This window comes from Micromys minutus (genome assembly GCF_963924665.1).
Source record: "Micromys minutus genome assembly, chromosome: 28".
Taxonomy (NCBI): Eukaryota; Metazoa; Chordata; class Mammalia; order Rodentia; family Muridae; genus Micromys; species Micromys minutus.
The window spans coordinates 16,059,990-16,074,883 of NC_137963.1; the positions used below are offsets into that span (position 1 = coordinate 16,059,990).

A 14,894-nucleotide genomic window follows, 5' to 3' on the forward strand; every position below is an offset into this window, starting at 1 on the left:
GAGAAGGCAGCGGGGTTAAGAGAAGGCTGAGTGAGGACCACGTTCTCTGTAGACACATGGGGGGGGGGTGATCACGATTACTAACCATCCCTCTCCATTTCTGTCAGGCAGCCTCCAAGAGTCTGGATGCCAAGCTTGCTCCTCCATTTGAACTCACTTTTACCTGTCTGGGCGTGGGATCGCTCACCCGCCACCAGGACTGTGGCTCCTGCCTCTTACAGTGATAGCAAGGCACAGAAAGAGACGCCCGCCACCGCCACAGCAGAAGTACTAGGGGACAGTGGCCGATGCCCGTGTTACTGTGGGATACTCCAGGGCCACTGCCGTCCTATTTCCACACAGCATCAGAAGCTGACCTTCGAGGAGTTTCTGCACACATCACCCCTGCCACACTGGGAAGGACACAAGCCCTTAATGACAGCATGAAAACACGTCTCTGCACGCAGCCCTGTGGCTGGCACACAGTGAGGGCTCAGTATTTCACGGTGGCTAGACATGATACTCATCAATCACCAAGTGATAACTTCCTGACTTTCTTCTTGGTGCCCTCACCCACTCTAAGAGCTTCTGCCAGTTTCTTTCCACCAACCAAAGATTTATTGAGCTTTTGCGACAGCCAGGCACAGAGGCTCAGCAGTGAGACAGATGAGACCCCTGCCCTCCATCTAATGGGGGGCAGAAGGGTCAGCGTGCCTGGAGAAAACTTGGTGATAGTGTTATGACAGCCAGCACAGGACCTGGAGACTGGAGGTGAGACCCTGCCCAGCTGTAGTGAGGGGCGTGGTCTCTACAGAGCCAATGCTTCTGAAAACGGGAGGCTTTAAGGCAATCCATTTATCTCCTCTGCATATGGAGAGCGAAAAGCGTGTGCTACCATGGCCTCTGATCATCTCCCGACCCCTTTAAGAGTGAGGACGGGTACCATATGCTGGCAGGAGGGATTCCCAAGCTCCCCCTTCAATCACCCTTGGTCCCTGTGGTCCGTGTGTACAAAAGGTGCCAAATGGGCTGAGAAACAGGAAGCTCCCCAGAGTAATGGCCTCACTGAGCAGGAAGGGCAACCAACCTGGGTCCAAATCTTAGCTCCCTGCTGACCGGTCAGGAAAGTGCTCAGTAAGTTCCAGGAGTCTACTCTGTGGAACAACAGCCAGATGGTGAGAAGTGTTTGTGAGTCCTTAGCGGGAGGCCTGGTAGTCAGCAGAGACTCACTAAGGAAGAGCCGTGGTGACCACCAGCCTTCCACAAGTGCTTTCTTCAGAACTAATGTTCCAGAATGCTGAGGAGGAGGAGGAGGAGGAGGAGGAGGAGGAGGTGAAGGTTCATGACCAACAGTGACAGAGAAAATGTTTAATGCCTAGCCTTGGGCTGGTGAGACACAAGGCACAAAGCTGCCTCAGCCTGGAAGTCCTGCAGGGAAAGACTGAGGTCCCAAACACAGGGAGCCACGGGATGTTCCTTCTTCCGTGTCTGTGGTCCATAGTAAGGGCTGCTAAAATGGTTCCGAGAGTCTAGACCAGATGTCCTGTCATTCCCGAGTAGACTCAAGCTCTGCTCACAATGGCTGGATGGGATGTGGGGGAGGGTGGCCCCTCAGGCCCTGAGGTACTAGCAGAGTTTGCTCACTCAGGGTATGCAGCTGGCCGCCGTGGCCAGCTGTGCCCACCCTCCATGCTGACCCAAATCAGGCCACATCCCTCAGCCATCACGTACCAGATGCATATCCCAAAGCTTGGTCAATAATCCAGGTCCCTGAATACCGACTCCGAACAGATTCGCCGTGGGGGCTGCCTTCCGGAGCTTTTTCCATCTGAATTACGTAAGAAATCAGAAAGAGCCCTTAATGTTGGAGAATGCCTCATTATTTAGCTTAGGGTCGAGGCCAGCAGGGGAACGGTGGCCAGGCAACTGGTTCATCAGAGCCTCAGTCCTCCTTGCTGACATAAAAAGTGCAGGTAGACACACGTGGTAACCTCCATCAAGTCGATAACTTTGGCTGGCAACTGGGTGACGTGACACACGCCTGTAATCTCAAAAGTCAGGAGGCTGAGTTGGGAGAACGGCAGGGTCAAGGCTAGCTGCAGACACTACAAACTGAGTTGTAGGCCAACTAAGCTATGGAGCCAGACTCTCTCAAAAGTAATTAAAAGGCTAGGGAGACAGCTCGGCTGGGATAGCACACGCCTAGCAAAAATGAGGATCTGAATCTGATCCCGGAAATCATGTAAAAGACACCGGTCATGAGGTACATACTTATAATCCTAGCACTGCAGAGGTCGGGGTAGAGAGAGCCCCGGTGCTGGCTGGTCAGAAAGGTTATTATACTTGATAAGTTCCGGGCCAATAAGAGACCTCCTCCTGGATCCAAAAAGGGTGGGGTGGTGGTACCTGAGGAATGAGATCTGAGTGTGCTATGTCCTCTACACACACACACACACACACACACACACACACACACCCCACTCACACATACACACATGCACACACATGCACACACACATACACACCACACACATACACACACACCACACACACACACCACTCACACACACATGCATACAGATGCACACATGCACACACACATACACACCACACACACATATATACACATGCACACACATACCACACACACACACACACACACACACACAGGCACACACCACTCACACATACACACATGCATACAGATGCACACACATGCACACACACACACACCACACACATGCACACACCACACATACACATATGCACTACACACACACACACACACACACACACACATCTAACAGATCTATAAACGGAGAAGCCATTAAGAACATAGACCCTTGCCTGGTTTTTGGCATACATCTTGGAAGGAGTTCAAAGAATCAAGTCACACCAGGAAGCAAAGCCCGTGGTCTCTGGCTCCTGTTCACACACTCGAGACCTCCAAGTGCTTTCCCTACAAACACTGGAAATTGACATGAAATGAAGCCAAGCTCTGTCTCATTCTCCCGGTAAGAAATCTTCATTCACACGTATACGAGCCGATTAAAAAAGAAAGTCGTATCTGTTTCACCGAGAAGTGTGGTTTTTGATAATTTTTTTTTATTTTTACACTTACTATTTATCTAAATTTGTTCTTGACATATCACAGGCTAATCACAACTCAATCTGGAGGGGGGGGGGATTAAGAGGTTTTTTTTTTTAAACTCGGAGCTTTATGATCCCAGGAAAATCTTTTTCCCCCAGAAATTTCTATTTCAATTTATGTACCTCTTGTTGTGGCAGATGAGTGTGAAACAGTGATCAATAAAAGACTTTCAAGCATAAAAAATGTATTACATTAGGAAAAATCCCTGTGGGGGAGGGGAGCTAGAAATGGGAGTTCAAGGAGAATAAAAAAGGAAGATATAAAATTCTCTGTCTGCTAAGATGAGCTTGTTCAGATGTCTTTTTAAAGTGACAACAGTGGACCCTAAAAGGCAGTAGCATTGTGACTATTTGCAAAATGCCATCCTAAAAGTGATACAATATCCCAGGAATTATAACATTGCAATTGGTGAAAAATGGAAAGACGTTCTTTCGGGAGGCCCAAACTGAGGGTGTTTGATGCCCTGGCTTGAGAGATTCCTCTAATCACGGCAGGCATCCTGGGGGTGGCAATGCCCGGAACGGAGCTGGTTCCAGAGCCTAGCTTGCGTATTCGTCCACCTTTAAAGCTATTCTCACAACACTGTGTCCTTCTTGTCCTAACGATCCAGTGTTTTTACTCCATTGAGCATTCAAGACACAGTAGGCTAGACCCCGGCTCTTCTAACTTACAGCCAGGATCCCTTTCTAACCGGGATTCTCCCCCCGGACCCCTTCCCGGTTTACCCCAGATGGAGAGTCAACATCAGAGGGAGGGAACTGGGCCTGGAGGGCAGCCAGCATCGCTCCTTCCCTCGTGGCTGCAGCAAACAGCTAAGTGTTGCTTCTGGCACGATCAGGCACCTAGATCTGCCAGTAGCCCATTGAAATGGGAAACTCATATCAGCTGGCATTACCAAGACCTGGCGCCTTTCCTCCAGGATTTGTCAAGGACCGAAGCCCACGTGGCTGTGTCTGAGTTCCTGTGAAACTCCATCCAGAGCTACAGCCCTGTGGCTTCCAAATGACTGGGGTTCCCTCTTCCTCCTCCACTTTCCGTCCCAGGATGCCTTTGTGCATGAAGTATGCCTATTCACTGCCAAAAATACCTCCCTCCAGAATCTAGTTTCCACCTGACCCTTGATTCTTGTAGCTGGGCCAGCGGCCATCCTTGCCTACCTCCAGGACCAGAAACTCGTTCCCTTACAGGTTTTATTTGGTCATCAAATAATTCCTGTCACAAACAACTTCCTGGCGGCCACTCCATACTGGCCCCCTGGAATATGTACGTTTAGTGTCCCAAAATACTATAGGCAGTGAGCACCTCACCTCCATCGCCCTCCTCCCTGTACCCTAATGGCTCCTTTGCTTCTCCAGGAACAATTGCTGGCTTGCCCCCATGTGCCCCTCTCGATACTGGGTTGACATCTGAAAATGACCTGGTTGTCTCAGTATTCACACGAAGCAGAGTCCAGTGGAGGAAAGACTGTCTCCATGAACATGTGGTGCCCAGGCCCTGGTTGGTTCCACAGTATATAGGGAAGAGCATTCACTCCATGATAGCATACTTTGAAATCCAGAATGAATGTCTGCCATCCTTACCTCTTGGGACCAGACAATAGTCTACCCTGCTGTCCTAGATGTGGTAAGTACAAGTGGCCATCGGCACAATGAGGGCAAACAGGTACCACTTGCAATTCTCTGATTCCAGCTGACTGGCAGTGCACCACACTGAGGAGTTTGGGGAACAGCGTGCAGGGGTCAGTTAACGATGCTAACCCTGAAACTGGAATTGAGAGTGGCGGTGCTTGCGTGTGTCATTCTTAAATGTGTCCCGGCCCCTCCCCAGGCTGTAGGGCAGAGGTGTACCTACAGCATGTCTAAGAGCAAGACATGCCCTTCGCAGTACAGGCCTTTCTGGGCAGCAGTCTGGGCACCAAGAGCTACAGCAGGATTCTCCCAGCCAGTGCCATCCTGGCTCCTCCAATGGAAGCGTCTTAAATATTGTTTGTGTCCCTGGGAAAGCTGTTGGTGGTGTATGTCCTGTGAGGACTTGGGTAGGCTTCATTACCCAGAGCTCTGTGACTAAACAGGGGCACTATTCTGTTCAGTAACAGAGCCTACATCTGAGCTCAGTGTGTGCTGTGTGAGCAAAGCACATTCATGTCACCAAGGGACTCAGGACCATGGACTGAGAACACTCAGGGCAAGAAGGCACACATGCTAGGACTTTACTTATGCTCGAAAGCAGGGCTAAGGCAGATGTCATCAAGAGAACAGGCGCTTAGAGACAGGAGTCGTACACCACTGGTGTGCTGTGTGGCTGAGAACTCTCCTGCCCCACACAAGATCTGCCTCCCTATAAAATGATGGGGTCAGGCCAAGCGAGAACATTCAGAGCCCACTGCCCACATCTACACCCAGCACTAACAGTCAACCATTCCCTCTTTGAGATCCTCAACACTGAACTCTCCACAGCCACAGATGAGACCAGGACCTGGGCTGCAGGTAAAATCCATTTGCCAGCAAGAGGTGAGTTTGTTTCTCTTCCTACTGATAGTCCCTGGGTTCTTTCCATGGTTTCCTTGGTTGACAACAAAGTCAGGTCAGCTTCCTCTTAGCCTTATCCTCTGCAGAAACCACATAGCAAGAAGGATCTGCCTTGGGAACAGGAGAGGAGCCACATGGTCCTATGTGGCACAGCTTCCCAGATGGTGGCTTTCCTTGGGGTAATCTCTGGGTATTTTATAGTCTCTTCTACCAAGAGAAGGTTACAGAAAATTACCAAAGACACTCAAGACTTGAGTTGTAGGGAGGGCAACCCAGAAAGAAACGGGAACTCATCTGGTGCTGATTTTCTTTCTCATCCCCACCCCAGGTCTCTATCACATTGGCTTATTTCTTAGACTAGGGAGAAAAGCAGGCGCTTTACATGACCAACACTCAAGACTGTTCTACCGAGAGCTTGTTCACCCTTCACAGTGCCAGGTACTTAGCACGCTTCCTACCACGTCTTCACAGAACACACAAATCTGTGTGGTGGGCGTGGCGGCACACAGAGGCCTCACACCATGAGTCAGAGCACCTAGGTGTGTTTCCCATCACAGGCGTCTCAGAGGCACCACAGAGATGAACCTCTTATCAGTCAGCACTGTTCCATCCACTACTGTTTCCATTCCCACATCCACAGGGTGGTCAGGAGGGTCCTCACTGGACAGAGAAGGACACTGACAGACAGTGCGGCCCAAGCCCTGGCCGATGAGCAGTGGATTGTGGGAAATGAGCACCTCTGGCCAGCAGGAAGTCTAAGGGCCCAAGGCCTGTGTGGGCTGCTGGCTCAGGGAAGGTGCTCCACCATTCCCTCGTCTGTCTGCTGGAGGACTCCCTGACCAGATATACACTCTTCATCGGACATCTCGGGAAGGGTAGCAATGGCTGCCGGGCTTAAAGAGTATCAGTGTGAGAATAAAGGCATGCTCTCTTCTCCATTTATACATCCTGGAGGAACTGTGGTCTTTGGCTCTGGTGAGTGAATGCTGAGGGGCAGGGGTTAAGCAAGGCTCCCCACAAAACATCTTTTGTCCAACTGTGCTTCATGCTACTTGTAGGATGAGGGTACTTCTTAGGCCCCCTCAGAGGAGGGGCAGCCTTGCAAAAAGTCGGACATCTAAATGGAATCCACACCTCTTCCTTCTCTCTCTAGCAGCCAACAGCCCGCTTAAGTTCATCTAGGGCTTGCTATCCTCTGCCAACATCTCAAAGATGGCTACCTCGTGCTAGAGTGTAGAGACAAGTGGAGCCCCGTGTGAGCCACAGTGGTCAGGAAAATATAAATTTTGTGGGTTCTGAGTTACCACGGCCCACAACTTTTGAGGCCTTTCATTACTGCAGCACCACCCAGCCCCAACCTGACATCGAGTCATATTAACACAACCAACAGAGCTTCCAACAAGCCAGCATCTTTCTAGGCACTGTGGTGTAGGAGTGGGGAAGCAGAAATCAGGCAGGTCCTGGAGATCTAATCTCTAGGGGCTCCATGGAACAGGCACAGTCTATGCTGACCCCTCTGGCCAGAGGAAATCAGAAAGAAGAAGAGATAGCTCTGGAATTGTCCTTGAAGAAGCTGAACATGGGGAATGTGTAGAGGCATTCCCAGAGCAGGGAGCAGGAAGAGCAGGCGGGATGACAGATGGACACTGTGCTGAGAGGTCTGGGATGATCAGAAGCCAAAAGCAAAGGGACCACAGAGGACCCTGGTGCTGTTGGCCTTGGTTCTGGAGATGGCAGGAGTCAGCCTCAAGGTTTGTAAAAAAAAGAAACAACATGCTGTGCGTTTTGCATTTCCTGTGGCTTCCTTGAAGCCAGGTGAACAAAGTATGCCAGGCACAGAGACACAAAACATGGCTGGCCATGGGACCCAGGTGGGGCCACTGAATGATAACTGGGAGGGAACAGGAGGCTGAGGCCAGCACCTAAGAACAGGCATCAGGACTTGAGAGTTAACTGTAGAAACGAAGGGCATCTCCCCATGATGCCTTGTGGGTCATAAACAGTATGCAAGCCATGAAGACAGAGGGGCTTAGATGGAAGGAGGGACAGGCCAGACCTGGAGCACTAAAGGTAGATGACTACGGGAGATCACACCCAAGAACACTCTGGACCCGATAACCATCGAGGAAGATGAGGATGGACATTTACATGTGCAGCCAGACTCGGAAGCACCTCAGTACCAGGGTAGGAACCAGGGCTTTGTCTCACCGCCTCTGGGATTCAAAGCTGTGGCTCATCAATATGCCGGAGCCATCGATATGTTTTGTTTGGCAGATTTCAGAAGCCAGTCTGAGAGCCAATGTTGAAAGCCAAATGAATCCACACCAAGCTGTTCGCCTGCTGGGCACAGGATCTGTGCAGAGACCTAGCAGGGCTGAGCCACTTGAACCACTTGAGGTGACTCTCAAGAGGCTGTCAAGCATTGTACTATAGAGCAGTTGGACACAGTCCCCACCTCCTGTTCTATGGGTTCAGTAAGCCTATCAGGGCCTTACGGCCAACGGAGTCCTTGAATCTGGCAGTAGTCCTGGGAGTCCCTTAGAGAGCTTAAGAGGGAAATCACAGCCTTAGAGCAGGTTACTACCAGACTCTACCAGGTACAGGAAGACACATAGATAACTGTCACCGATCAAAAAGAACTTCCCGAAAGTCCCCAATCAGGCCAGGGACAAGGCAGGCAGGACATGTATTCAGAATACCAAGCAAACAGTTAAGGGCTTGTGCTGGTTCCCGTACTGGGACCTTAGGGACTTCAAGGTCTGATGGATTCACTGGTTCAGCAGAAGTCTAAACATCAAGAGCTCGACAGAACCGTGGGATCTTGTTGCATCGGGCAGAAAGTGAACCCTCCAGATCAGAACTCACCAGGCAATGCCAACCAGGAGCTCTGTTTCCTCCCTGGGGGCAGAGCAAGCCACGAAAGGCTCTCTCTCCGAGATGCCAGCCTTCCTGACCACACATTTCTACCCTGCTTACAGTTCTTACTGGGGCACTCACCTAGGGTCTGCTGGTTGCGGACGCCACCGATCACCACGCAGATCTCAGCAGGCACGTCGCCAGTGCTGCCAGCAGGTGCGTCACCAGAGCCACCGGCAGGTGCGTCGCCAGTGCTGTCCTTGCTGCCTGCCTTCTCCTCCTGGGCCTCACCCTGCCAGATGACCTCCTGTATGTAGTCATCTGGTATTTCCGTTTTCACCTTCACCTCCGTCATCGTCCCCTGCTCAGCACTCAGCGAGGCCTCGGCTGGTGCTGGCTCCGGGCCCTCCACCTTGGTGCTCTCTTGTTCACACTCCAAGTGTTCCCTGGGAAAGAAGAGAGAACATTCAGAGGGGACCCGGAACTGCCCATTGATACACAGGGAAGCCCACCAGTCCTTGGCACCATACAGACTCACAACGAGGCTGTGCATTAAATATAAAAGAGGGCTCCTTGGTCTCTCGTGCAGCCCCATTTTACAGCTGGGTAAGTGAAGGTCTAAAGCCTTCCAGAGTACCCAGCTCAGCTCCTGCCATTTCTTTGTACCTTTCACAGCTGGAGTTACAAGTGACCTCAAAGGGCACCTCTGGATAGCGGGAATGTATTCCTCTATCAAGGCGGGGAGCCTTGACAGATGCAGGCTCTGGTTCAGGCAGCCTGGGCTCTGGTCTGCCAGCGGTACCGTGAGCAGTCCGCTTAGAGCATGCCAAGTATCTCGCTCTGTTTCTGATCCTTGGCAGCAGGGCCGCAGAACACATCCAAGCTCTTGTCTTTCCACTCTAAACGGGAAAACTCCAGTCTCAAGAGGCTCTCCTGGTGAGGGTGTCGAGGAGCCAACAGCTTGGCAAAGGACTGCTCTCCAAATATTTGAGAACGCCCTCAAGGAACTGAGGTCAGACAGAGTTGGGCAGGAAGCTGAGCGTGTTTCGTAGTTTGCAACAGAGCCTTGACTTGCCTACGTCATAAAAGCAGGTGCCGGAGAACGTGAGTAGCCAGGGCTCGAGTTACTCTTTCAGCCCCCCCCACATTCTCCACCCCCCCACATTCTGTAGCATGATTCTCCATCCCCCCCACATTCTGTAGCATGATTCTCCACCCCCCCACATTCTCCACCCCCCCCACATTCTGTAGCATGATTCTCCATCCCCTCCCCCACATTCTGTAGGTGAACTATCCTCACAACGTCTGCTTGGGATGTGAGGACGACAAGGCAGACACAGGGTGAAAATCAAATCTCGTTCCAGACCCAGGGATGCTGCCTGCCTATGCCCGGTCCTTCCATCTACTCAGAGAAGCCCAGACTCAAGGCTTGTTCAGGTCCAGGCATGTAATAAGCACACGAAGACGTGGGGAGCTAGGGGGGCAGGGCTGGGACGTGGTCCTGGATCCACCTGGACCTGCAAAAGCCCTGCTTTCTGGGTTCTGGCAGCTCCAATAGTTGGGGGCAATGGTTTCACTGCACGGGCTGAACCCCGGCTGCAGCTGCTTCCAGAGAGGAGAAAGGTTTATGCGGAGCTAAGAGAGACTCTTTGAGGGCCCATTTACGAGGGTGACACAGAGAGAGGCCACTGAGGAGGTACACTGGACCAAACTGTGCACACCGAACCCAAATTCACACATTAATATCCAATCCGCAAGCATGACTGTTTCTGGGGCCAGAATGATAGGGAGGTAATTAGGGTTAAATGAGATCACCATGGTGAAGCCTTCAGGGTGAAATTAGTGACTTTATATGAGGCATTCCTAGACCAGCAGGAAGGCTCAGTCAGTAAAGGCAATTTGGTGAAGCCTGATGGCTTGAGTTTCATCCCTGCTACCTCCATGGTGGAAGAAGAAAACTGATTCCCAAATTCCAAATAGTTATTATAATAATAATAATGACATTACTTCACAATGTCACCCTGGCCACCTTGAAGCCTTCCCAGTATGATGAAGCCAAATTCCTTCCGTGGAAGTAACACCTCCCTCCCACAAGTGACTGTCACAGTTATCCACACACTTACGGGTTCTTTTTTAACACCTGGCACATCGGACGCCACTGTCCAGCCTCTTGGTCAATACCTTGTTCTATTTCCTTCATGGCCCTGGCTACTAATCCGAAAACGTCTTGTCTGGTGATGACTTACCGAGTCCTCCACCTGGAGCACCTGTGCCCCGCCCCCTGTATCTCTAACACACGGTAAATGCTCCATAAACACTGTACTTGCTTAATGATCAAGAGAAGACTTGCTTCCAGGTAAACACTGGGACAATAGATGGATCCGTGCTTAAGGCAACCATATTCATGTGCTTAAATAAGCCTGGGTGCAAACATACCACGGAGACTCAGGGCATGGGGCCAACTCAGGTCTTGAGGCCACATCTCCTGACCCCTGTGATGTCCAGCCAAGTCACTAGGGTTCTGGAGTGAGGAACAACAACAAATGACTTCCTCCCAAGGACAGGTGGACTCTTAGTCCCTCCCCCACACACTTGCCTTATTCTAAATGAGTGCTAGCCTGCTCTGGCAATCGGGCTGTGGCTCTGTGCCCTGACTCTGCCTATGGAAGGTGAGAATTAGGAGCAGTCTCTCTCCACACAGGTGGGTCTGAAGGCAGGGCCCAGAGCCATCGGCTCCCCTTCCTTAAATGCCTGTGATGCCAAGGACACGGGCGGCTTCCTTCTCTTCCCAGACTCCTGCACTGAGATTTACAAGCCCAAACCTCTCTCTTTCTCAGCTCCGCATTTAATTGGGTGCCCTAATAACAACGGCACCACACAAGTACTTAGATCACTTTGAATTAGTGGCGAAGCTCCTTCCAACTTCTTAAAAAAAATTTTTTTTCATATATCATTTTTTAAAATAGAGCTCATTATTTTAATTATATCCATTTAAATGTACAGTGGAGCCCTTGAATATTCTCAGCACGAATCATTAGGTATATTAGTGGCAAAGCACTCGGAATCTATCTACATGCTGACACTCCATAATCTATTCTATTTGTGTCGCTGTAAAATAGATTTATATATAGATAACTACAAAATAGTTGCTCAAGATATGCTGTGAATTTTATATTTAACCCAAGTCACACTTCAACATAAAATCCAAAGATGGGCACTAAAAGGGTTTTTCTCAGTAAGTACCTGCTCTCTCCTGCTTACTGTGAGCATTAAATGTCTGGAGAGAGGCCAAATGGGTCCCCTACCCAAGGAGGTGCTAAAAATCTCCTGCCCATCTCATGGGTAATGGTTCTCCAAGTGTGGTCCTCGAAGGCTTATGCAAAGGCTTCCAGGAACCAGGAGGTCAGGATGGTGAGGATGGCCCTGAGCAAGACCCCGTTTCCTTCACTTTCAATAGACAGACACAATTTGTTTTGTTGCTTGACATAAAGATATTTGAACTTCTTCCTTGTAGTGTGGTGACTGGAGCTTCCCCAAAATACAGGTTTACATCCTAACCCCAGAAAATATGAACATGTTTTTTTATTTTTTTAACATGTATGTGTACGTACACATGTTCACACAAAGGCTTAAGAGTATGTGTGTGTGTGTGTGTGTGAGTGTGTGTGTGTGTGTGTGTGTGAGTATGTGTGTGTGAGTGTGTGAGTGTGTGTGAGAGTGTGTGTGTGTGTGAGTGCGTGTGTGAGTGTGTGTGTGTGTGTGAGTGTGTGTGTGAGTGTGTGTGTGTGTGTGAGTGTGTGTGTGTGTGTGAGTATGTGTGTGTGTGTGTGAGTGTGTGTGTGTGTGTGAGTGTGTGTGAGTGTGTGTGTGTGTGTGAGTGTATGTGTGTGTGTGAGTGTTGGGGGTGCCAGATACAAGCAAGACACTGACACTGAATTTTCTGTGATCACTCTCTACTTTACTGAGGCCATTGTTGCTGAATCCAGACCTCATGGAACCACTGGTCGTCTTGATTACGGGTGAGCCATGACACCCGCCTGGCCTTTGTCTAAGTACTTGAGATCTGAAGCCCAGACCTCAGGCTGTGTAGCAAGCACTTTATCCACTAAGCTATCTCTCCTGGTAGGAATGTGAGCTTATTTGGAAAGAAGGGCTGTTCTCAGATGTGAGGATATTGGACGTGAACTTGTCCTATATCCAGTAGCAAGTGTTGCCGAGATTACCGATATTTGAGACAAAAGAGATCCCAGAGAGATGGAGGAAGCTATTTGACATCCAGGTAGATGTGGCCATAAATCAAGGAACAGTGACAACTGCCAGTAGGAGCAGGTCGCACACACACCCCTCCCCCAAGGTCTCTAGCGTGTGTGCTAACCTGCCGGCCCCCTGATGTCTGAATCCTGGCTCAAGATTTTGAAGGAATAAACTTCTGCTGCTCTAAGCCACGCAATCTGAGGTGCAAAGGGCCCTTCTCTGTACGGGATGCGCTCAAGACTCCCTGACTGTACATGCTTGAAGTGTGCGCTGTGCTGACACTCTCTGAGCCCCACAGCTCCGCCACACTGCACCAAAGGCACCCTGCCCTTCCATGTGCCCGTGACCAGGTCTCCTTGGAATCATGACTTCTGTGCCTTGGAAGCATTATTAAGTGACATTACAGTTACTCATACAGAAGTGGAGACAGCTGAGGTGAGAACCAGGATAGTTACTAGTGAGAAGAGGTGGATAGCATACACATACCATACACATACCATACACATACCACACATATACCACACACATACCACACACATACCACACACATACCATACACATACCATACACATACCACACACATACCATACACATACCACACACATACCATACACATACCATACACATACCACACATATACCACACACATATCACACACATACCACACACATATCATACATATACCACACATATACCATACACATACCACACACATACCATACACACACCACACATATACCACACACATATCACACATACCACACACATATCATACATATACCACACATATACCATACACATACCACACACATACCATATATATACTACACACATACCATACACATACCACACACATACCATACACATACCATACACATACCATACACATACCACACATATACCACACACATACCACACACATACCATACACATACCACACATATACCACACACATATCACACACATACCACACACATACCACACACATACCACACACATACCATACACATACCACACATATACCACACACATATCACACACATACCACACACATACCATACACATACCACACATATACCACACACATACCACACACATATCACACACATACCACACATATACCACACACATACCATACACACACCACACATATATCATACACATACATACACATATCATGCACATACACATACACATAGCATACACATACCACACACATGCCATATACATACACATACCGCTCACATACATATACCATACACATGTCATACACATACATATACATATACCACACACATATCATACACATACATATACTATACACACATATATATGTACACATACACCATACACATACATATACACATGCCATACAGATACCATACACATACCTATACCACACACATACACATACCATACTTATACATACACACATACACATGCCATACATATACACATAGCATACTCAGACCACACATACACACACACACACACACACACACACACACAGAGAGAGAGAGAGAGAGAGAGAGAGAGAGAGAGAGAGAGAGGATGGATGGATGCATTGACTGGCATTCTGAGCACACCAGGACTCATGGGATTTCACAATACCATGGAGAACGGTAAGTCACTGAAAAACTTACAAGCTATTTATTTCTGGGATTTTTGTTTTTGTTTAATTTTTTTGGGTGTGGTTCTGAAACCATAGAAAGTAGACCTGTGAGCAAGGGAGGGGAGTGGGGGAGGGAGACTACTCTAACTTGTTGGCCACGGGAAACACACTACAGAGAAATCATTCTGAAGCAATGGCTCCAAGCAGCAGAGCTTGTGAACCCGACTCCCCTGACCTCAGTCATCTTGTTCCTGGCTCACTGTCCTAAGCATGGGGCCAGTCTCCTGTGCCCAGACACTCTGCACGAGACCCCAGAAACAATCTTCCTTCCTCCTCTGACTTCCACTTACCCACTCCCCTGAGTTTGCAAGTCCTGACGCCAGATGGGAAACACACAGCTCAGCGGGGTGCTGGCTCCAGCGCAGTTCCAGCACACAGATAAAAGAATGCCCACGCTCATACAACTCTTGATGATGACCAATCTCACAGACAAACAACCCGGTTTCTTCAGTTG

General features: G+C 49.4%; 1 protein-coding gene across 1 annotated transcript in view; it reads right to left on the reverse strand.

Moving 5' to 3' along the window:
• ZNF618 (zinc finger protein 618) overlaps positions 1-14,894 on the reverse strand; it is a gene marked incomplete at its 3' end in the record, with an annotated part of 151,924 nt that overhangs the window by 43,863 nt on the left and 93,167 nt on the right. The window contains 3 exon segments of the mRNA XM_080940139.1: positions 1,711-1,801; positions 1,803-1,807; positions 8,656-8,960. Of these exon segments, the coding sequence (XP_080796265.1) occupies positions 1,711-1,801; positions 1,803-1,807; positions 8,656-8,960 (401 nt within the window).